Here is a 23,168-nt window from a genome sequence, read left to right on the forward strand (position 1 = left end):
TGCTTCTGACCAGTTGGCTCTAAATTGCAGGTTCCCATGATACCTTTGTGGGGCCTCATAATTTGTTAGCATAGCTCACAGAACTCAGGGCAACACTTGACTGACAATTAACCAGTTTATCATAAAGCATACAACCCAGGAACAGCCAGATGGAAGAGATGGTCAGGGCAAGATGTGGGATAAGGAGTGCAGAGCTCCCCACACCCTCCCCGGGTGCACCCTCCCAGCAACTCCGAGAGCTCGTTAACCTGGAAGCTCAGCAAATCTCCTGGTTCAAGAGTTTTTTATAGAGCTTGATCTCCAGGCCTTTGGCCCCTTGCCCAGGTTGGCGGGTGGGGCTGAAAGATCCCATTCCCTAATTACTTGATCTTTCTGGTGACCAGCCCTGTCCTGAGGCTATCTTGGGGCCCCAACCCCAAGTCACCTCATTAGTATGAACTCCCTTGTGATCTGAAGCTGCTCATTATGAATAACAAAGACACTCCTATCACTCAGGAAATTCCTAAGGTTTTAGGAGCTGTGCCAAGAGCCTGGGACAAAGACCAAATATATATATATATTTTTTTTAATTTTATTTTATTATATTATGTTAATCACCATACATTACATCACTAGTTTTTGATGTAGTGTTCCATGATTCACTGTTTGCGTATAACACCCAGTGCTCCATTCAATACGTGCTCCCTTTAATACCCATCACCAGGCTAACCCATCCCCCCACCCCCTCCCCTCTAGAACAAATATATTTTTAAAGCGCACCTTCCATGACCCTGCATCCTCCATAGGCCTGGCCATTTCTTGACTTTTCTCAGCTCTTTGAAAAACTGGTCTAAATTTCATGTGTCCTATCTTTGATCCCTAATCACTACTCAACTTTTATTATCCAGAGGCTCTCCTTCCCCACAGCACTACACTAAAATGACTAGAAAATTTGCCGACACATTGCCAAAACAGACACTGTTAAAAGTCTTTGCCTTGCTGAACTCCAGCCGGACCGCTGCTTATCATTGAATGTTGAACCCTTTGCTTTCTGTGGTATTACTTCCCCTGTTCTCTTCCCCTCCTCTGACTTTTTTCTTTTCTTTTCTTTTAAATAATCCCTTCTAAATGTTCTCCTTGGCTCCTCTACCTACGACTTAGACCTTGGTGTTTCTCATGGCTTGTCTGTGAATCAGTGTTGCCCACCTGGCCATTCTGTGTGCCCTCCTTGGGAAGATTTAATCCACTCTCAGGGCTTTAATAGCCATTTAACTCCTAAATATGTATCTGTAGATCTTGAACCTTGCCCAGCAATTTGAGCTCTAGATCTGCATGTTGGCCAGTTAGTTAGGTATCTCTGCTCGGGCGTCCCACGGATCTCTACATCTTAACATCTCCCCCAAATGTAATTTACCATTCTCTTAACAATTCAACATCCAAAACCTTAAAATATCACCCAAGAAAGTGCACCCCCCTGCATAATCAATCACTTTTTTTTTTTTTTTTTTGATCTAAAGAGTTCTGCCGTCTGTCTCGACACCACCTGTTCGCAGCGCGGTGCTTTCGGCCTTATCATCACCAGCCTGATTTATTGCAACAACTTCATAACTCGGATCCCTGCAGGAGCTCAATCTTGCCAGAATCTCAAATTCATCTTCCATACTGTTGCCAGAATAAGCTATCAAAAACATAATTCTGCAGTCAATAAAAATGGCAAAAGATCTCATAACATGTAAAAACATTCATGATACATTGCTTAGTGTAAAAAAAAGCAGACTCCAAAACAGTATGTCCCCATTATGATCCCATATTGTTGTTGTTGTTGTTTTAATGTGTATATATGCTCCAAGAAACGAAGAATATACATCTAAATATTAACAGGGGTTATCTCCCAATGGTAGATCAAGTGTGATTTTCTTTTTTTATTGATTTAGCTTTCCAAGCTTTCTGCAATGAGTACACATTACTTTTGAAATCGGGAAAAAGCTTAGTCCCACAAATCTAACAATGTCAATTTCTTCCTTAAAATCTCAAGTGAGCTCTCTGTCGGCAGGAAGAGGTCCAAGCACTTTTTTGGGGTACACAAGGCCTTCGAGGACCTGGCCCTGGCCCCTATTTTCCCCTCTAGCTTCACTTCCCCTCTCACGTTGGAGAGCAGTGGGGCTCAAACATGGGGGTGCCCCAGCCAGAGTTTCAGATTCTGTAAGTCTGGGGTGGGGTCCAGGAACTGGCATTTGTAATAAGTGCTAGAGATGCTGTTGGTCTGGGGGACACATTTTTAAATAATTATTATTATGGCAAAATATACACAACATACAATTTACCATCATTAACTACTTTTAAGCATACAATTCAACGACATGAAGTGCATTCAATGTTGGGTAGCCATGACTATTATGCACTTTCAGAACTTTTTCACCCTCCAAACAGAAACTTTGAGGCATTAAATGATTTCACCCCCCTCTCCCCTTCCCCTCGCTCCTTGTAAACCTCTATTTTACTTTCTGTGTCTATGAATTTGTCTATTTGTAGGTACCTCGTATAAGTGGAATTCTACCATTCCATCATTTGTGTATACCACACCTTACTTGTCCACTCATCTAAAGATGTACATTTGGGTTGTTTCCACTTCTGACTACTGTGAATAATGCTATGAGTGTTGGTGTGCAAGAATCTGTTTGAGCCCCTGCTTTCCACTCTTTCAGGCACATACCTAGAAGGGGAACTGCTGGGTCATCTGGTAATTCGATGTCTAACTTTTTGAGGACTTGCCATCCTGTCTTCCACAGTCGCTGCACCATTTTACATTCCCACCAGCAACGCACCAGGGTTCCAGTTTCTCCGCATCCTTACCAATGTTTTTTTATTTATTTTTATTTTATTTATTTATAATGTTTTATTTATTTATTTATTTTATTTATTTATAACGTTTATTATTTATTTTATTTATTATTTTATTTATTTATAATGTTTATTATTTATTTATTATTTTCTGCTTTTTCAAATAATAGCCATCCTAAAAGGTACTAAGTGGTATCGCATTACAGTTTTTGATGTCGCTCATGGACTAGAGACACATTGTGAGAACATCTGTGCGAGAGCACTGCTGAGGACCTCTGTTCCGGGAACACACAATATCGTTCACGGCTTGGTGTTTCCACAGGGCTGGCCCTTCTGCCTGGGATCCTCCTCAGTTTCCTCTACTGACTGTGGTTCATCCTTTAAAAAACACAGCACAACGCAAATGTCATCTGCAGAAAGTTTTCTCAGAACCTCTAGGTTGGGCTGGCGGACCTCACTAAAGGTCCCCAGAGTACCAGGAGCCATGGAAGGTGGGCATGGTAGCGGGGGGGAAGGGGGGGGAGAGGGCAAGGCACTGGCCGAAAAGCAAGTGGTTTGGTTGGAAGTCTGTGCAGGGAGCTGATAAGCCCCAAGACCCCTTCCCCATGGCAGACAGCCCAGCAGGGGCTATGGAGGTCTCACCACTTGCATTTCCCTTCAAGATGGAGCTTGTCATCCAGCTGCGGCGAGCACAGTTAGCGGACAGCCTCTGTCTGCAGAGTCGTCAGGATGCACCTCAGTTCTTTCAGCGCAGCCGCCAGCCCATGACTGAGCACAACGGGGCATCCGGCATTTCTGCCCAGTTTGAGACTTCTCTGCCAAGCCGTCTTTGCTCTGGGGCTCCCTGTGGAGTTGGCTGGGGTTTGTTTGGGCAGATCTACATCGCGGGCTTAGGCTCTCCCGGCCCACACTTCCCCTCCCCTTCCTTTCTGCAGCTGTCTGACCTGCACTGCAGCCTGGGGATCCCTCCTGCCCAGATAAGCATCCTCCCTTGCACATCTTTCACAAGCATTCCCCCTCCTACAATCAACTGCTTGCACCCCTACCTCTGTCTCAGTCACCACTCCCCAGAGGATCCAACTGACACAGATGGTCCCAAGAGTTAGTGCAACAAAGCAGGTGGTAAGTTAGGTTTGTCGGCCTGGCTGGTCACGAGAATGCCATCCTAGTGGGGCGTGGGGCACACGAGCAAGGTGGCAACCCCAACGCCAAAACTTGCAAAAATTCAGGCATTTGAAAAGTTCAGGGAGCAAGTCATGTGAGGACCATGGAATTTGCTGGTTGTTCCTGAGTCACATGGATGCCCCACAGCGGGTGAAGAAAAGCTGAGGGCAGTTGACAAACAAGTGGCAGTTAAGTGTGGGGGCCCTATTTCTTAAAATAGGAGAAAAGAAAAAAACCTAAGACCAAACTCAGAACTTTACAGTTAAAAAACTTCGAAGAGTCAAAATCTTTATGGGTATCCACCCAGATATTCCTATCCCGAGTGCCAGGGGCCCAGGGTTTTCCAAACAGCCTGAACTCCTCCTTTAGGGGAGATAGTAAATCAAAAACAAAATCGCGGGGCACGTGGGTGGCTCAGTCGGTTGAGCTTCCAACTCTTGATTGCGGGTCATGGGATGGAGCCCCACATCAGGCTCTGCGCTCAGCTCGCAATCTGCTTGTCCCTCTCCCTCCTCCCGCTTGCACTCTCTCTCTCTCTCTCTCTCAAATAAATAAAATCTTTAAAAAAAAAAATCACAACTTGGAGGAGCCCATGAAGATGAGCACCACCCTAAAGGGTCGCAAGGACGCAGGGCCGGGTCCCCATCAAGTCACCATTTAATTCACCAATCTGGCTGGATGCTGGAGAATGGCCACAGGCAGTTGCCGCCTCCTTCAAGTAGTGGCACCCACGGCAGCAGCCGTGCCCTGCGGCATCTCTTTTGCTAGAGCAGATTACAAGTTCCCTGGAACATAGTATCCAGCCATGGATCTGGTGAATGTGTTCTTTTCTATCTCAATCAAAAAAGAACATCAGAAACCAGGTGCATTCACGGTTTTGCCCCAGGGCTATGTTACTGGTTCTGCTCTCTGAAGAGACTTGGGTCTTCTGACCATCATGCAGAATGTCACACTGAGGGGCGCCTGGGGGGCTCAGTCATTAGGCATCTGCCTTCGGCTCAGGTCATGATCCCGGGGTCCTGGGATCGAGCCCCGCATCGGGCTCCCTGCTCCAAGGAAAGCCTGCTTCTCCTTTTCCCACTCCCCCTGCTTGTGTCCCCTCTCTCGCTGTGTCGCTCTCTGTCAAACAAATAAATAAAATCTTAAAAAAAAAAAAAAAGAATGTCACATTGATCTATTAAACTGATGGCATCATACTGATCAGGCAGAATTAGCAGGAGGGGTTAGCACACAGCTGGCTTTGGTAATGCACATGCAGCCTAGAAGGTGGAAGATAAACTCCATGAATATTCAGGACTTGCCATTTCAGTAAATTCTTAGGAGTCCAGTGATGAAAATCAAATTGCTTTTCCGCAGAGAAGGAAGCGCAGTGGCTGGGAGGCCTCTATGGATTCCGGAGGCAACACATTCCACACATAGGGATAATGCTCCAGCCCATAAACTGAGTGACACAGAGGCTGTCTGGGGCAGGGAGAGGGCCCTGCAGCAGGACCAAGCTGGGGGGCAAGTACCCCCGCCACTTGGGCCATCTGCTCTGGCAGGCCCTGTGGTAGTGGAGGTGTCAGTCATAGACAGAGATGCAGCATACATTTTATGGGGAGCCCCAGTGGGAGAATCACAGTGCAAGTACCTAGGGTTCTGGGGGGAACGGTGGAGAATTTTATGATTTTAGAAAACAGCTCCTGGCAGGTTACTGGACAGAATGCTTGACATCAAGTGACCATGTTTCCAGAACTGTCCATTACATGCTGGGTTCTTTTGGACTCACTGTTATGGACTGAATTGAGTTCTCCCTCCTCCCCAATTCATATGTTGGAGTCCTAACTTCTAATACCTCAGAATGTATTTGGAAATAACGTTGTTAAAGAGAAACTTAAATTAAAATGAGGTCTGGGGGTGGGGCTAATCCAATCCAATCCAATCCTGATCACACTGGGGCGAGCACTGTTCTTATAAGAAGAGTGAATTTAGACACAGACATGAGCATGCACAGAGAGATGACCACATGAAGACAGGGTGAAGGTGGCTATCCACAAGCCAAGCAGAGAGGCTCCAGAAGAAACCATCCCTGCCAACAACTTGATCTCAGACATCCAGCCTCCAGAAGTACGAGAAAATAAATTTGTTGTTTAAGCCACCCGGTCTGTGGGGCCACGTGAAAGGGCCCGGACAACCCACTGAAAGGGGAGGAAAAAACCCAACGTTCTAGACCAGTTGGCTTGTAATGTACAAGCCACAAATAGATGGGGGCTGCATTAAAACCACACAGGGGTGGGGCGCCTGGGTGGCTCAGTCGGTTAAGTGACTGCCTTCGGCTCAGGTCATGATCCTGGAGTCCCGGGATCGAGTCCCGCATCGGGCTCCCTGCTCGGCAGGGAGTCTGCTTCTCCCTCTGACCCTCCCCCCTCTCATGCTCTATCTCATTCTCTCTCTCAAATAAATAAATAAAATCTTTAAAAAAACAAAAAACAAAAAACCACACAGGGGTGACATTAAAAGAATGTGCAAAGGAGAAATCTGTCAAACAGCAGAGCTTTGAGCAGTGTACTTGCTCCTGCACTTTGTATAGAAGTGACCTGAGGTGAGAAATGTATGAATGCATAGGCAGCAGTGAATGGCCTGGTTAGCCACTTCGGAAACTTGGAAGGAAAAAGACTAGAGATGCGGAGATAAGAAGGCAGGCTTGGAGGTGTGTGAATGGCCACATGGGGTTGGCTGGGGAGTGTGAAGATCCAGGTGTCACACGTTGATGCCCACTAGAAAGCAACCACCGTGCAAGAGGCACTTAACCATCAGGTAGACCAAATGAGCAGGTTAATTGACTTTGGCTAGCCTTCACCATCAACTACCGCAGAACTGCCACAGTGGGCATAGGAATGGACTCACCATAGATGCAGACATGCAACCTACTCTCGGGCCCCCAGCACGTACTCTCACTTACCAAGGCCAGTCTAGCTGCTGCCACTGCCACACCCCCAACCTGCTGGCAACAAAGGCTGAGCTCCCAATAGGACACTACTCCTTGAAGAAACCAACCAGTTACTCGGTGGTAAGTTAACTCCATCAAGCACTTTCCAGCCCGAAAGGGCCCGTGGTCTATTCTCACGATACTTTTTCTGTATGGATTTGCCCTTCCTGCCTGCAAAGCCTTAGGCAGCACCATCATCCTGCCCAATCTTGCTGCTTCTTTTATCATTACAGGTGTTAAATTTGAGCATGTTTCTGCACATTCCCTTCAGATTGGCTTCTTTCACTTAATAATAGGCAGGTAAGCTTCCTCTGGGTCCTTTCATGGCTTGACAGTTCATATAATTTGGATGCACCAGTTTATTTATCCATTTACCTACTGAAGGACATCTGGGTTGCTCCCAAGTTTGGACAACGACAAATAAAGTTAATGTAAACATCTGCAGGTTTTTGTGTGGACGTAAGTTTCAACTCCTTTGGGTAAATGCCAAGGGGTGCGATTGCTGGATCACATGGTAAGGGTACATTTAGTTTTGTAAGAAAACTGCCAAACTGTCTTCCAAAGTGGTTGTACCATTTTGCATTCCCACCAGCAATGTACGAGAGTTCCTGTTGCTCCACATCCTTATCAGCATTTGGTGTTGTCAGTGTTCCAGATTTCGGCCATTCTAATAGGTATCTAATTTTTGTTTTAATCTGTACTTCTCTGATGACATATGATGTAGAACATTCATTTTTTTTACACTTTTTGCATAAAGGTTTTTTTTAACTGGTTTATCATTGTGTTCCTAATGCTTGCCAAGGTCATCTCCTGAGACTAGATAAATGATAAAGGTTAAGCTATATTGAGTATATTGAAGTCTGAAATAAAAGTGTACACAAAAATATGTGCAAAAAAAAATGACACAGAGAAAGTGTTTTTATTTTGTCATCTACCCTCAATGACCGAAGTTCACCAAAGACCATTTGCTTTCAGTTGGTCCCATTTTCTACCTATAACTTCCTTGCCTCTCCAAGCTCTCACCTCCACGCCCTGGTGCCCATTCCCCGCTCCATTTCTTCTAGCTACCAGCCACCCCCAAGAAGCGCTTTCTTTCCTACACAACTAGGACCAGTGGGCATCACTTCAGTCATTCTCACTCTCAGCCCTCTGCTCCCTCCGTCCCTCCTGACTCCGACTATGCCCACCTCTGGATCAATCTACTTTTACACATGTCAGAATTCTGGAACTACAATGTTCAACTTCAGTTTGTGTTTCACTCCTGTTTGGCAAATCCTCTTATTAACTTTGGATCTGCTTATTCTTTTCTTGATCTCCACCTCCTCAAGGCCCTTACTCCACTCTTATCCCCCTCCTTTAACCACTTCCGACTTAATGACCTTGCTACCCACTCCACAGAGGAAACAAGCCATCATTCATGCCCTGAAGCCAGAAAGCTGGGCAGCCTTGGACTCCTTTCCCTTTCTCAATGCAATATCCAGTCAGTTGCTTTTTCAAGTCATCTTAAAGTTGTTAGGAGACAGAGGAATTAAAAATATTTAATCAAGTAATATAAAATTTTTTCTACAGCAAAATAAAAACATACCTTACTAAAAATAAAGCCACATTCTACATTAAATACATTAAAATATTGATACTTTTATAAATAAAATCATTTTAAATGGTAAATACATGATAAAATTTCTCTCATATGCTGTTACTTATATATAGTTCAACAACTGATTTCGAAAATATAAAAACTACATCCTTCTTTTAAAAAACATTTAACTTAATATTACAAAATTATCAAAAGTTAAAAAGTGCTAAATTCTCGTCCATTGTTCCCATTTTAAAACAATTATAGCACATCAGATCTTTAAAAAAAGATGAATGTGGGCATATGGCTCATCCTATATTGCCTAAAAATGAAAACTTGAGACTTTCTGGGCAGTGGGAGAGGCTGGGAAGCTGAGTTCAGTGCCAGCCAAGGCTGTCATCCATGCAGAGCTGTTTCCCATCCTGGTTCTCAGAACCACGAGATTCCTCCTTCCTGGCCCCCCTTCTACAGACAGGTCTTTCTAGGCCTACTGGTTCCAGACTTTCAGGAGAGAAGGTTTCTGAAAGAATCTTGATATTTAACTCATATGGCAATACTAAAACAATTCTAAATATTGAGGCATTTTTGCATTTGAATTTTATGCAAAAGTCACAAATCTAATTCCATCTGAAGAGGACACTTCATCTGGTCACTTGATTTCATATTGCTTGTTGAGGTAGGATAATTTCTCTGAAAACTGTCCTTTCTATACAAACGGTGGTTGTACTGGAAAGGGTTCTAATGCTTTTTCTGCATTCTTCCAATTGTGAAAATTCTCTCTGTACCAGTCAACTGGTAGGAAAAAAACAAAAGACGAAAATAAAAAATAAAACACTAAACACCAGTTAACCAATATTTACTGGGTTCTTGCTAAGTAAGAAAAATCCTGCCCATCAGCTACTCACCTAATTTTACTTAGATTCTTAATTTAAGTAAGAATCAGTCTTGCCAAAGGGATGCCTCATGAAGAAAACAATTTGATTCTGAACTAACCAATGTCATTGATCACAAGATGTTTTAATACCCGAAAACTTAGATTTAAAAATCAATTATTGTTTTCTTTTTAACTTCAAAAGTCCTTCAGTGCTGAATTTGCTGGTGTAAGTGTTTAAGACATTCTAAGAAATTCAGGGACAGAGATAAGTCATTTGCACTGGTTTTAAAGTTACAGAAAAAAATGCAATGTTTTGCTCATGTAAATGCAGCAATATTACATTACAGGCATAATGAGATGGTGTGATCTTCCTTCTGGTAATATGTAAAATTAGTTTATGTGGCTATACTACCAGTAAAGTGTTTTTTTAGTTAAAAAATGATAAATTATCTTTGAATTGGCTTTTAAAAATTCAACACATCTACTCTGTGTCAAGCTCTAAATGAACACTTCTTTTCTACATGTGAGTTTATCTTTTCTCATAAATACATTTTTAAACTTTAACATATATACAGATTTTATATATGCTCATTTTAATGGCTATTTCTGCACATACTAAATTTTGTTTGTTTCAATATAAAAAGACTTAAGACACTCAAAGATTGCAACTGTCGATATCTCATCAAATCTAAGATGCCACTGACCTCAAAATGGACCGTTATTTTACATATTACCAAGAAAGAAAGGAAGATGGAATAATAATAAGACACTTGTGACATTAAAACTCACACCTTTAAAGGATGTGAAAAAAGTGAAAAATTTGCACCTAAGTATCAATGAACTAGGTTTCTGACAAATGCTGATAAGACACAGGAAGCCTAAGCAGAAGTCTGGGTGTGAAATTCAAGATGCTTAGGAGATATGTTACTGTTGCTGGAAATATATGAGATGTAATAACTTGAAAAGTGAAAATGATGCATCACGACATTCTACTGAATTTATAGTGTTCTAAAAGTAAATTATGTTCCCTTTAAATTTTTCTGAATCTCCTCTCCCCCCGCACCAAAAGGATCAATGCATAACATACTTGTTTTCTTTATTCCTTCTTTCCAAGGCACTTTGGGTCTCCATCCTAAGCCATGTATTTTTTCTGACTTCATTGGATATCTCATGTCATTGGTAGGTCTCGGAAAACAAAACAGATTTAAAATGACATTGTGGATATATATTTACAAATTTAATACTAAGAGAACTAATGTGTGCCCATGAATCTTTACCATAATTCAAATTTTTTCTTAAAAAATTCTCCCTGATGACACACTTATAGAAAATTTGTAAAATAAAGTACATATTAAAAAAAAAAGCATCTGTAATCCCAGAGGCCTAACCCTCTCCGTGGCTCACCCTTTTCTGCTTTCAGCCATGATCTGGGTATGAATGCAGTGCCTCATACCTAAATGTTTGATGAATGAATAAATAAATCCACATAAATGTATTAGGGCTCTTATGTTCTACACCCTGGGTACTTTATATACATTATAAATAAGACCTTAAAATACTTCTGTTAACAAGACATTATTATCCCTATTTCACATTCGAGGAGACGTCAGACTTGGAAAAGGTCAGTAACTTTCTTTAGTCACACAGCTAGTAGGCAATAATGTTACACTTTATTCTTTGACACATAATTAGGAAAAAGTATTTTAGCTGAAAATTCAAGAGCAATAATAGTAGTTTCTGGTTAAGTCCATATATTTTAGAATTGTGTAAGTATCTAAGATTTCACAACCTTTCCCCAATGTTTTAACTTGTAACTCACCTATCATTAACATAATCCACCCAGTTTTCCATTTCGGACTCTGAACTGGTCTCTTTGATCTGTCAAAATGGAGAAGGCTTTTGAGTCAAAATTACAAAACAAGACCAGAGAATAACAAAGGTATTCAATAGCTGATTAAAAAGACAAGAAAAACAACCCCTTGGGGTGCCTCAGTGATGCCCTCTGTTAAGCACCTAACTCTTGATTTTGGCTCAAGTCATGATCTCAGGGTCGTGAGATCGAGCCCCACGGAGTCAGCTTGAAGATTCTCTCTCCCTCTCCTCTCCCCTCCCCTGCCCATGCGCACACTCTATCTCTCTCTCTCTCAAATAAATAAATAAATCTTTACAAAAGAAAAATAACCCCTTCAAAGTGGAGGAGACAGCTAAAATGAAGAGCATTTTAGTAACACTTTCCATGCTTTATAACCCACATTCCATCTGAAGCTCACACAGAATACACGTTGCATAAACTAGGGGAGAAAATTAATTTTTTGACTCTTGGTTATTATTCAGTATGATACTGTAATTTATGATATGAAGGATATATTTGGTCTTTATCCAAGTTCCTAAACCCTTGGAATTTCCTAAGTGATGAGAGATAAGAGTGTCTTTTGCTATTCATAACAAGCCCCTTTTAAGCACACCAGAGTTTATGTTAATGAGTGAATTTTGGAAAGCCCCTAAGGATGGGGGCTGGTTGCCAAGGGAACCAACCCTGTGCTCTGAGGGCTGGAGGTTGAATTCATAGCCAGTGGTCAATGATTTAACCAATCATGACTACTTAATGAAGTCTCCATAAAAAAACAAAACAAGGGGGTTTGGAGAACATCTGAGCTGCTGAAAACATGCAGGTACTGGGAAGGTGGCAAGCCCAGAGAATGCATGATCAATCCACGCTCCTCTCTCATACCTCGCCCCAGGCATCTCCTCCCTCTGGCTGTTCCTGACTTCTATCCTTTGCAATGAGCCAGTGAGTCGCTGTGTGTGTGACTTCTGTGAGTCACTCTGGCTAAACACCTCTGCCCTATCGCCAGTGGTCAGAAGCACAGGGGACAACCAGGTTTTGTGGTTGGCGCATGAAGCAGGGGATCGTCCTTGGGAGGACTAAGCCCTTAGCCTATGGGATCTGAAGCCGTCTCCAGGCAGATAATGTCAGAATTGAGTTAAATAAGAGGTCACCCAGCTTGTCTCTGAGAATTTCTTGGTATGGAAAACCCACATGTTTGGAGTACAAAGTATTCTGAGAGCAGTGTAAAGGAAGAGTATTTCAGTACACCAAGTCTCCCTTTCTACTGAATCCTGAGACTGAGAATTGATGTTCCCTCATACATACATACACTCCCAACTATAATTACTTACAGGTCATCGATCCTTAAGATTAGCACACACAGTTTTGTATTCTGACATTGAGGTATTTGTTATAATGAATATCTACACTGAATGTGTTAGGATTGTTATTTTCCTGAAAAGCTGTTATAAATGAGTGATAGAACGTCCAGTAATGACATATCTCCATGTACTTTTCATTTTTTTACTCATTCACTTTCCAACTGAGTAAATTGTAAATTGCTGATTTTGACTAAATGATTAGTGCCACTAATTTAATGACAATTCTGAAAACACTACCCTTTTGCAATATATACATACCAGTTGTATTAGTTCTTTGGCAAGCTGGAGAACTGACATTTCAAAATTGGTTCCGATGTTGTAAATTTCACCTGGCTTCCCCTTCTTGAGGACAGTGAGAAATGCTTCTACTACATCAGTCGCATAAAGGAAATTTCTTGTTTGAAGCCCTGATCCATGAATGCAGCTAAAAAGATTAAATGAAAGGGATCATAAAGTATAAAAAGTAAGCTCTCCCCAAACAGGGTAACACAACTCCAGAGAAGCCAATTCCCATGGGGAGCCTAGAAATCTCTTACTGAAAACACAAATTCTCATGACTTTTCTAAATTTTATCCGTAATTTTTAAATGACCACCGAACCTCCTACAGCACTCAGGGGGTAAGTTGCAAACATATAAATGACCCCTGAGAAATAAGTTATTCATCAATTTTCTACCTTAAATTCATCTTGAAGAAATATGTATAGCTCTGTGAATTAGATAAATCCTCTGGAAAAGTAAAATTATATAAAGACTGATGTCAGATCTTAATGCGATAATTCAAAGTTCTAGGATACATTATTTAAGAATTGAAATTATAAAAAAAATTCAAATTATCTAAGTAAATTATAAAGATGAGTAACAGACTGTAATTATTTAAAGAACCATCACATTGATTGTAGAAGGAATTCATAAATTTGTTGAAACATTCCATTCTATGGCCTTCAACTCTTAAGACTATGATTTTCAAGAAAGGCTGTCACTGAATACTATCCACATACCAGAAAAACATATGGGTACAAAGGTAAATAATAACATACCATTTCCTGTTGTGTTGTAGTAAAGATATAAATTTTGGAATAACCTAAAAGAATATTTAAATATCATTTCAGACATTGGAAATTCACTCATTAATATGAATCTAACTCATCTTAAGATTAATAGATTATGATTATTAAGAAATATACATAGAGGTAAATTCTAATTCTTATCAGTTCAAGAAAAAAGCTATTGTAATTTTGATAAGTGAGAGAACTCTAAAATAGCTTCCTATTTCACAAAAACAAGATATCTGCTGGACAAACATAAAGACAAAATGATACAAATAGTGTAAAAATTCAGAAAAAGTCTTCATGAACAGTTTGGTCTCATCACAAAAGCTCACCTTTGATTTCATAAGGGCAGGAATCATATCTTATTTATTGCTTTGCATACAGCACCTATTCAATCAGTGCTTGTGAAATTAATAAGAAGTAAATTCCAGTGCCATTGACCTCAAAGAAAAGTCATGTTAAACAGGGTGAGATATATTATTAAACTTACAACGCACCTCTGAAAGATACTTCCCAAATTAAGCAAAGTAGATATTAAGACCAAGAGATCATGACATGGCCCCTTTCTTTGGCCGAATAGATAAATGCAATGAGCTGGAAAGTGAAAAACCCTATCTCCAAATTTTTAGGCACAGAAGGTAATGGTTACTTCAATTAGGCTTAATGATAACAGAACCAACTGCACAGTTGGTTCAGCCTTTTAACTACATTTCTTTATTCACTACTTGTACTACTTTCTGGAAGACATTCAGGCCAGCAACAGTAAAGAGGAGCTGGGGAACAGTGAGTCAGCAGACGGGAAGACAAATTTCTGTACAAGCTTCCCGCCGGACTCTCTAACTAGCTCTCAAATTTCTAGATTGCAAACCAGGAAGGAGTCTTCAGCAACATGACAGAATGCTCTATAGTGCTTCAGAATCGTGAAGAGCACCAGGCATTTCCACATTATCATCTCACTGGATCCTTCAAAAATCCCTTCTGAGTATTTTCATTATCCCCCAATTCAAAGATGATGCTCCAAGGGCCTAAGGTCACGCCATCTGGTGTCAGGTTGAGACTTGAACTCAGGTCTTCAGACTCTAAACCTGATGAGATTTGCATGTGTGGCCTATACAGTGCTTATAATTATGTACAATTACAGCAGAAATTATTCCAGACAAATAACTGAAGAGAGATTATCTTAAATAATGAGAAGCTATAATCACTAAAAACACACCACGGATTCACAAAATGTACCTTTTCTGGATACTGATGTGGTCCGTAAACATTACTGCTTCGCGTGATGACGGCTGGAAACTTAAAAAAGTAGTCAATGTTAATGCAATAAGAGGTCCAATTGTAATGATTTTCTGAAGATAGGCAGTCCTAAAAGATGGACACCTGCAGCTAAGTAACTCCACACACCTTAAGGACAGAAGCGAAGGGATTTTTTTCTGATGTAAGGTTCCTGAAAATATGGGAGAAGATAGGATTCAGAGAAAGGCAGAGGCTCGTAAAAGGAAAAGGAATATTTTCTTTCCTGGGACAAGAGCAGGATGAATATAGATGGGGGCAGGTTAGTTAGGTTTGATAGCAGGAAATTAAGGGAATGTCTACCCGATGATTTCAGAGACTGCGTCTTGGACCTTAGGTTTGGTTAGATGTGAAACTTCACGTTGTCTTTCCCTGATGCACCAACACTTACAAATAAAAAGAGCTACTACAAAAGGGAAAAGGGCCAGTGCTATGGAAAACAAAAGGCAAGAAAATGTCAACTCCCATTCACGAGGAGCCAAGAGAGGTGAACCATGCAGAGACGAGCATGTGGCAGGTCACAGAATCTGGCCCCCACTGTCTTCCACAGGATTCTGGGAATCAGGATATTCCAAGAGGGCTTTTCCCTACACCTGTAATACTCTACGTACCACTGAAGTAGAAAACATATACATAAATTATTCCTTTAAGTGGTGAACTGAACAAGAAGTAGGTCCTACTTTGTCCACACAATATAGGAAATAAGTATTTTAAACTCCTTAATATATAAACTCCTCAATCTATGTCTTCAACTCTAAAAATGGAATGTGGCTAATGCTAACTTGGAGTTGTATCACCTAAGTCAAAAGAAAAATGATTCAAAAGGAGTTCTGAAATCAGTTCTTACTTTATATCGTTCCCAGTATGACTGTACAAAACACTCAGCAGCTGCTTTAGATGATGCATAAGGATTTGTAGGTTGTTTGGGTGAAGATTCATCAAATTCCTAATTTTAAAAAGATGCATTAAAAAATACACCTATTATGCACAGTTTCTAAGCAGAAAAATCAGAAACATATTATAAACCTGAAATGTTAATTACTGCACATTAGAAGACATTTACTGAACCCCAACTATGTCCCTGGCATTTTTCTAAGCATTTTTTATAGAGCAGCATTCACAACAACTCTATAAGGCAGGCAGAGAGAACAGCAAGTGCAAAGGTCCTGGGACAGAACTGTGTCCAAAGGAACTGCAAGGAGGTTGATGTTAGAGAAGAGAAACAGGAGATGAAGCTGGAAAGCTAGAGGGAGGCCAGAACATGCAGAACCCTGAAGGCCTGTGTCACAATATGAACATTTTGGAGTCCCTCAGTGTGTATAATGAGGGGATGAAAAAAGCCCACAAAAGGTTTTAGTAAGACAGATTTGCATTGTGGTCCATGGTAAGTAGGTGAAACATACCATTTCTGAGCTTACCTTATCAAGACTGCCTCCGTATACTTCATCTGTGCTCACGTAAATAAACTTCTCCACTCTGGCTTCATGAGCAGCACTTACCAAAACATGAGTGCCATAGACATTAACATACGTAAACTCAAAGGTGCGTACAAATGAAAGATCTAAAAAAAGAGAAAAAGCTAGAACAATTCCATCCAAAGGAAAAAACAAATACCCAACAGTAGACTTGGGTTTAAGGAAAGCTTTATTCACTTCTCTTCATTCACCACAACTGCAATAGTTTAAAAAAATAACAAAAATACATTGCTACTTATGATTGCTTTAAGCCTAAATTATGAAGTACATGAAAATTCTTACAACCTAGAAAACTATCAGTGCTAAATTTGCAGGAAACACTTTTTTCTTATTCTAAAAAGAAAAAAATGATACATCTAAATTTAAAACATTCTTAAATTTAAAACTTGAAACTTCTAGTTTCTCCTAATAGACGGCAAGGCTTTTCAGATCAATCTGTTATTGCTGAAAACACAATAAATGCTGGATAAATTATTTTTAAAATAAATTTACTTTGAAGAATAGGTTCTCTATAATCTGGGAATGAGGGGAACTTTACTAAAAATGGCTCACAATCCAGAAACAAAAGGAAAAAAAAAAAACTGATCAGTTTGACTATGTAAAAGCTCTTGCATAGAAAAAACAAACAACCAGAAAATCTATAAACAAAGTAAAAAGACAAATGACAAACTGGGACAAATATTTGAACTTATCAGAAACAAAGGGCTAATATATTCAATCTATAAAGAAATTATAAAAAATAAAAAGGAACAACCCTTTTGGATAGGAGACATAAACAACTAGTTTAGACAAGAAATACAAAGGTCCTTAAGCTTAAGATGCTCAGCCTCAATTACAATAAGGAAAATCCAAAATGAAAACTCATACATACCACTCCTTACCTATCAGACTGGCAAAAAATTTTAAAATTTGACAATACCTTCTGTTGGTGAGGCTATGGGGGCAGATACTTTATACATTAGGAGTAAGAATACAATGTGTTTCAACCCCTAGGGAAGGAAATTTCTCAATATCTAGGTAAATTACATATGCTTTTATCCCTTAAGCCTGGTTATCGGGCTGAACTGTGTTCCCAAATTCATGATAGAGCCCTAACCCCAAGTACCTCAGGATGTGCCTATATTTGGAGATAGGGCCTTTAAAGAGGTGACTGAATAAAAATAAGGTCATTCGGGTCCCTAGTCCAACATGACTGGTATGCTTCAAAGAAGAAATTTTGACACAAAAAGAAACACTAGGGATGCGCAGGGGGAAACTATGTGAGGACACAGTGAGAAAGTGGCCATCTGCAAGCCAAGGAGAGAAGATTGAGGAGAAGCCGGCCCTGCCAGCGCTTGGACTTCCAGCCTCCAGAAAGGTAAGAACTAAATTTCTGTTGTTTAAGCCCTCAATCTGTGGTATTTTGTTATGGCGGCCCTAGCAAACTAATCTACCCTGAATTCCTCCTTTTGGGAACCCCTACCCAACATCAATTGACAAATATACAAAGGACACAGGCACGAAGCCATCCACTGCAGTACTTACTATTTAAATAGCAAAATGTAGGAAACAAACACAAATGTGGTACATCTACGCAATGGAGTATATGAAAATAAAAAGGAATGAGGAATATCTCAATATTCTGTTATACTCTCCTAAATATACTGTGGAGAAGACCAAGGGAAATTATAATTTTAAAATCAGGTAATAAGGCAATAATATGCTAACTACCAATGAGGATTCAGCAACATTCTATCTTTTGTTTAGGTGATGGCTATATGGGTATTCATATCATCATTACTCATTTAGCTTTACTTCTAAATTCTTCTGAAAGTATGGTATATTGCACAATATAAAATGATAGACAATTAGAAGATATCTCAGATGCACAAAACAGTATGGATAATAATATAATGTTCAACTGTGTATACACAAGACCCAGCTTTAAAAAAAAAAAAAAATTAAAAACACAGTTGAAGGCCCATCTCCCCAGAAGTAATCACTATATTGAATTTAGTTAAACTCAAAGTTTTAAGATAGCATTCAAGGTTATATTTCAACCTACATGAATAAAAGTGCCTGGAAAAGCACCCAGTTTTCCTGGTAGGGCATGGCATGTGCTCTTTCAAAGACATATTAAGCCCCTACTTGTTTGACTTCAATACTGGACTTTGATTTAGGCTAATTAGTCACTGGGGAAAAAAAATGCCCTTCGTAACTGTAACATAAAACAATGCTTACCTACATGTGTTTGTGCAGCAAAATGTAGTACTATATCTATTTTTTCTGTTTCAAAAAGCAGTTTCACGAAGTGAGAATTACATATGTCACCCTATACGAAAAGCAAACAGGAAAAAGCAAAATTTCATTCAGCACTCCCATTGGTAGTAACTATTTTACTACATGAACCCAAACATTGATAAGAAAAAAATTAATCCCCCACCACCACCACCCTGCTTTAATAGAGAATATCTTGAAAATCCAACCAAAGGGTCAAGTAAGTATAGTAATGATGTATTTCTCCAGCATCCTAGGATATAAGATATTCAATTCAAGATACTTTTTTGCAAATGTGTCTAAAACAGTATTTTATCAAACACCAACTACGACTAAGAACCATGCTAGCTTTTTCCCATAACATTCTTGCCAAGCTCATGTTAACAGGAAACCTTTAAAACATATTTTTAAAGTTTGAGGTAACCATTATTGCAATATATTTAAAGTAAGTGTAACAATTACAATGACATTTTAAAAAATGTGTTTCACCACAACTAAGTGAACTTATGAGTACTTTTGATTTTATATGTACATTTAATTCTTCTAAAAATATGTATTCTCAACAATTCTTTGGTGACTGAAAGAAACACTTTCATATAGAAGAGTAGAATTATAAAATGTTTGCTCAGTATATTCTTTATAATTTGTGGTGAAAAAGAGAGTTTATAGATTATCTTTTTTAAAGAAAAACATAAATCATGAGTTAAATAGTTTCATCTGACATTAAAATTTCCCTTTGCAACTTAATGACCTGGCTCTCTGGTTTATACTTTGGACTCTTCTAAGAGTGCCTAGTAAGACTCAGCCTTCCAGAGCCAATCAATCCACCCTCATAGAAGAAGATCATCCCATGGGCTGTATGTTGGGCTTTTTGGCTGTTGCCTGGCCTGATTAACAGTCCCCTTTATACCAATCTCTTTAAATCCCAGCAAGGCCTCATTAAGGCTAGTGAGGACCTAAAAATCATAAACCACGTAAGTTCAATCACCTCCCCATAGATCTGCCAAGGCACCAAAAATCACATGCAGCTTTATAGTGGTATTAATCTAAAATCAGTATTCTTGGGTGCCTGGGTGGCTCAGTTGGTTAAGCGACTGCCTTCGGCTCAGGTCATGATCCTGGAGTCCCAGGATCGAGTCCCGCATCGGGCTCCCTGCTCTGCAGGGAGTCTGCTCCTCCCTCTGACCCTCCCCCCTCTCATGTGCTCTCTCTCTCATTCTCTCTCTCTCAAATAAATAAATAAAATCTTTAAAAAAAAATAAAAAATAAATAAAATCAGTATTCTCTATAGCACGTGGTACTTCTGGAAATTAAAAGGTCTTTAATAAGCATGCTTTCCAAGCCCACATTACACAAGCTTGCGAAGTAGAAAGATAAAATGTCTGAATGGCTAGAGACACACCATAATAATTACATAATTATAAGAAAAGTTTCATACCTGTATAAATTTGTAGTTTTGTTTATTAGAAATGGTTTCAAGATTCTTCAAGCTTGCACAGTAATCCAGCTTAAAACAATTAAGTGAGGGAGGGGGAGAAAACAACACAAAAAGTGATAATAGTTTTTCCTATAAAATATTTTAAAGACTGTAGATGTTCTGATCATAATATAAAAACATGTCTTTTTAAAGTGTTTGTTCTTTGTGTTTTTAGAAGAAGTCTCTGATATCTTAAAAAGTAAAAAACAAAAACCATGCAATTTTGTTACCTTTTCAAAATACAAAAAAAATTACTTTTTAGAAACCCCTCCTTTAAAAAATTTTTCTGCCCAGATTTGCCCCCAGCCACCAGAAAAGCTTACCATTTCTTACTGCAAAGGAATTAGTACTTGAAAACAATTACACCTGTGTTATACATATTATAACTCATTACACTGTTTCCTGAGTTAATTGCTGGTAAATCCCCATACAAAGGGGGAAAAAAATTACTGCCCCTGATAGTAAGGCAGGCAAAAATTGATAAGACCTACAGATTATTCTGTCTATAGATTTTTACTATTACATTTTATGAAACTAAGGTAACTAATCGCATCTGTGTTTAAAGTAAAAAATCCAGTGATTACCAATCATGGCTTTCAGACTCTCCAGGGAGACTTCAATTATTACAGAAAAATCCTCAAAGCTAAATTAGTTTTAATTTAAGAAGTAAATGTGTAATTTTCCAGAGGTGGCAGTTCTAATAAAATAATAAATTATAAGTTATAATAAAATAATAAAATCAAATAATGAGAGTATCCCAACTCTGGAAAAAGGTTAATAATCACAAGATTACACTAAATATTTAGGTTGAAGATTTTCTTTTGGTAAAAATACTGCACTTACAACCTTTACTTTATGGGCTATCATAATGAAAAACTTTTAAAAGACTAAGATTAAATACAGCATGATCACATGACTATGTAGGCCTCTAAGTTGTTAAAATGACTAAAAAATTAAAATATCAGCGTGATAAGATTCTAATACTTAAAAAAAATGTACATAAATGTCAGTGCATGAAGCTCATTTTTATAAAACTCACCTTGTCTAGATTTATGATCATATAGTTTGGATAATCTTCTACTAAAGAGACAATCACATGTGATGCGCTTTAAGAAAAAAGTATATTGTGTTAGTAGAAAACTTAACCTTTTCCCTAAATTCTTCACATTTCTTAAATGTTACCTTAACCTGTTGAGTATTAGGAAACATTCAAAGATACCTTTAAGTTTCTGCAAAATAACAGAAATAACATAACTACACTGAATACACTCCTTCCCCACCCCCACTTTTCACTAACTTTCTCACAGTATCAATAATCGGTACTGATATATCGATATCCCTTTGCACTGTGTAGAAAAGAGAATTTACTGGTCCTAGGTATAAGGAAAAAAAAATAGTTTAACCAAATGATTTTGTCCATGTGCTTTGAGTGTGGGAGCAAAGCAGGATAAATACAATGGGAGGTGGTCAGTACAGATAGACTTAAACTGTAACATACCTTTTAAGACACTGTAGGTATAACTATGCAAAACTTAAGTTAGTATGAGCATAGGAGTTGTCTATGTTCACAGTAACCCTTGCTATCTCTTGGTACAAGAATTTGGTCGTGTAAACTAGAATCCTCTGGGAGGTTCTAGATTAAACCTAGGTTTACAAGGCTAATAATGGCTGAGGCCATCCTGAGTTAGAAAGCCATAGTGGCTCCTGGGTTTCCGAGGACCTGAAGTGGAACCATCTGTCAGTGAGATGATCCACCAGATTTTCTCATAGACACAAAAACATTGGGCTCCCAGGAACAAGGACAGCCCTTGACCAAATTATGAACTCAGAGTTTGTATTTGACGGCCCTTTCACATCATTTTCTAGAACTTGCCCTTCCGGGACCAGCATTCTCACACAAGGACCACCCTTTTATGCCCATGCCCCTCTTCTCATTAGATAAACCCTGCCTGTCTGATACCCTCCTCCAAGTTATTGTCAGATTTGAAGAGGTGATTTAAGGTGCTAATGGGGGAGGTGATTCCCATGCTCCTCTTCCACTAGACATTGGGAGTTTCCTGTTGGTACCTGTGCATTTGTCCATTCAATAACTACTGAAGACCTTTGTAAAATAAGCCAGGCATTTTTATAGATGCTGAGTGAACAGTAGTCTCTGCCCTCATCCAGTTGACATTCTACAGCGGGGATGCAGACAATAAGCAAGTAAACACTAATACACAAAATAACTTCAAACTTCAGGTAGTGATTAGTGTGTTAGTTGGGAAAGGGGCTATTTTAGATGGGATGGCCAGGTAATGCCTGTCCCAGGACGTGATATCTAAGTAACCATCCGAACTGAGAGATGCAAGCACTCTAACCAAAGGGGAAGCAAGTGCAAAGGCCTCAAGACAGGAGGAATGGGCCTCATGTGTTCCAGGAACTCCAAAAAGGTTAAGTGTGGCAGGTACAGAAAAGCAAAGAGGCAGAATGGCAGATCAGGTTGGAAAAGTAGGGCCCGGACACTTGAGTCTTCTAGATATGCTAAAGAGTTTGGATTGTCTTCTAAGTTTGACAGGAACCACTGGGGTAAGACTCTTATGCACTTACTTAACAAACACTGACTTCTTTGTGCAGAACAGACTTTAAGGGAACAAGAGGGGAAGCTGTATGACCAATCAGGAAGCTACAGTAGTAATCTAGACAGAAGACAGTAATGAGGACTAGAAGAGGAGGGGGAGGGGAGAGAAGTGTTCGCTTCGGAAGCAGTGAAAGAGGGCTCACTGATTGCATGTGGGTGTGAGAGAGAAAGAGGCATCACATATCTCATCCAGGTCAAAGCACCAAAAGAGAGTTTTTTGTTGTTATTGTTGTTGTTGTTGTTTTTAAGCCCTCTGAATAAATGAATGTCCTACTATAATTCAAAACTCGTTTCTTGGCGCTTATACGTACAAGGCCTGCCTGTGTACGGAGGGGGCGGGATGGAGGCTGGGGCAGTTGGTGAGAAGCTTACTGCAATGTCGGGGCAC

General features: G+C 39.6%; 1 protein-coding gene across 7 annotated transcripts in view; it reads right to left on the minus strand.

The window, feature by feature from the left end:
• Positions 1–711: 711 nt before the first annotated feature.
• Positions 712–23,168, minus strand: part of TGDS (TDP-glucose 4,6-dehydratase) — a 22,900-nt gene continuing 443 nt past the window's right edge. The window contains exons 2-13 of one of the 7 annotated variants that reach the window (XR_014143853.1): positions 21,203–21,269; positions 20,125–20,193; positions 18,651–18,741; positions 16,374–16,516; positions 15,803–15,901; positions 14,899–14,958; positions 13,651–13,694; positions 12,871–13,036; positions 11,222–11,280; positions 10,490–10,587; positions 2,693–3,664; positions 1,497–1,657 (exon numbers count right to left, since the gene is read on the minus strand). Coding sequence is in view for 3 of the 7 variants with exons in the window: in XM_081815100.1 (XP_081671226.1) it covers positions 1,491–1,657; positions 10,490–10,587; positions 11,222–11,280; positions 12,871–13,036; positions 13,651–13,694; positions 14,899–14,958; positions 15,803–15,901; positions 16,374–16,516; positions 18,651–18,741; positions 20,125–20,193; positions 21,203–21,269 (1,063 nt within the window). In the remaining 4 variants the exon portion in view is untranslated. The other 6 variants (XR_014143852.1, XM_081815100.1, XR_014143854.1 and 3 more) reach the window with 6 other exon arrangements.

Source organism: Leptonychotes weddellii, chromosome 3 (assembly GCF_054177405.1).
Source record: "Leptonychotes weddellii isolate Sample4059 chromosome 3, ASM5417740v2, whole genome shotgun sequence".
In the NCBI taxonomy this organism is placed as follows: domain Eukaryota; kingdom Metazoa; phylum Chordata; class Mammalia; order Carnivora; family Phocidae; genus Leptonychotes; species Leptonychotes weddellii.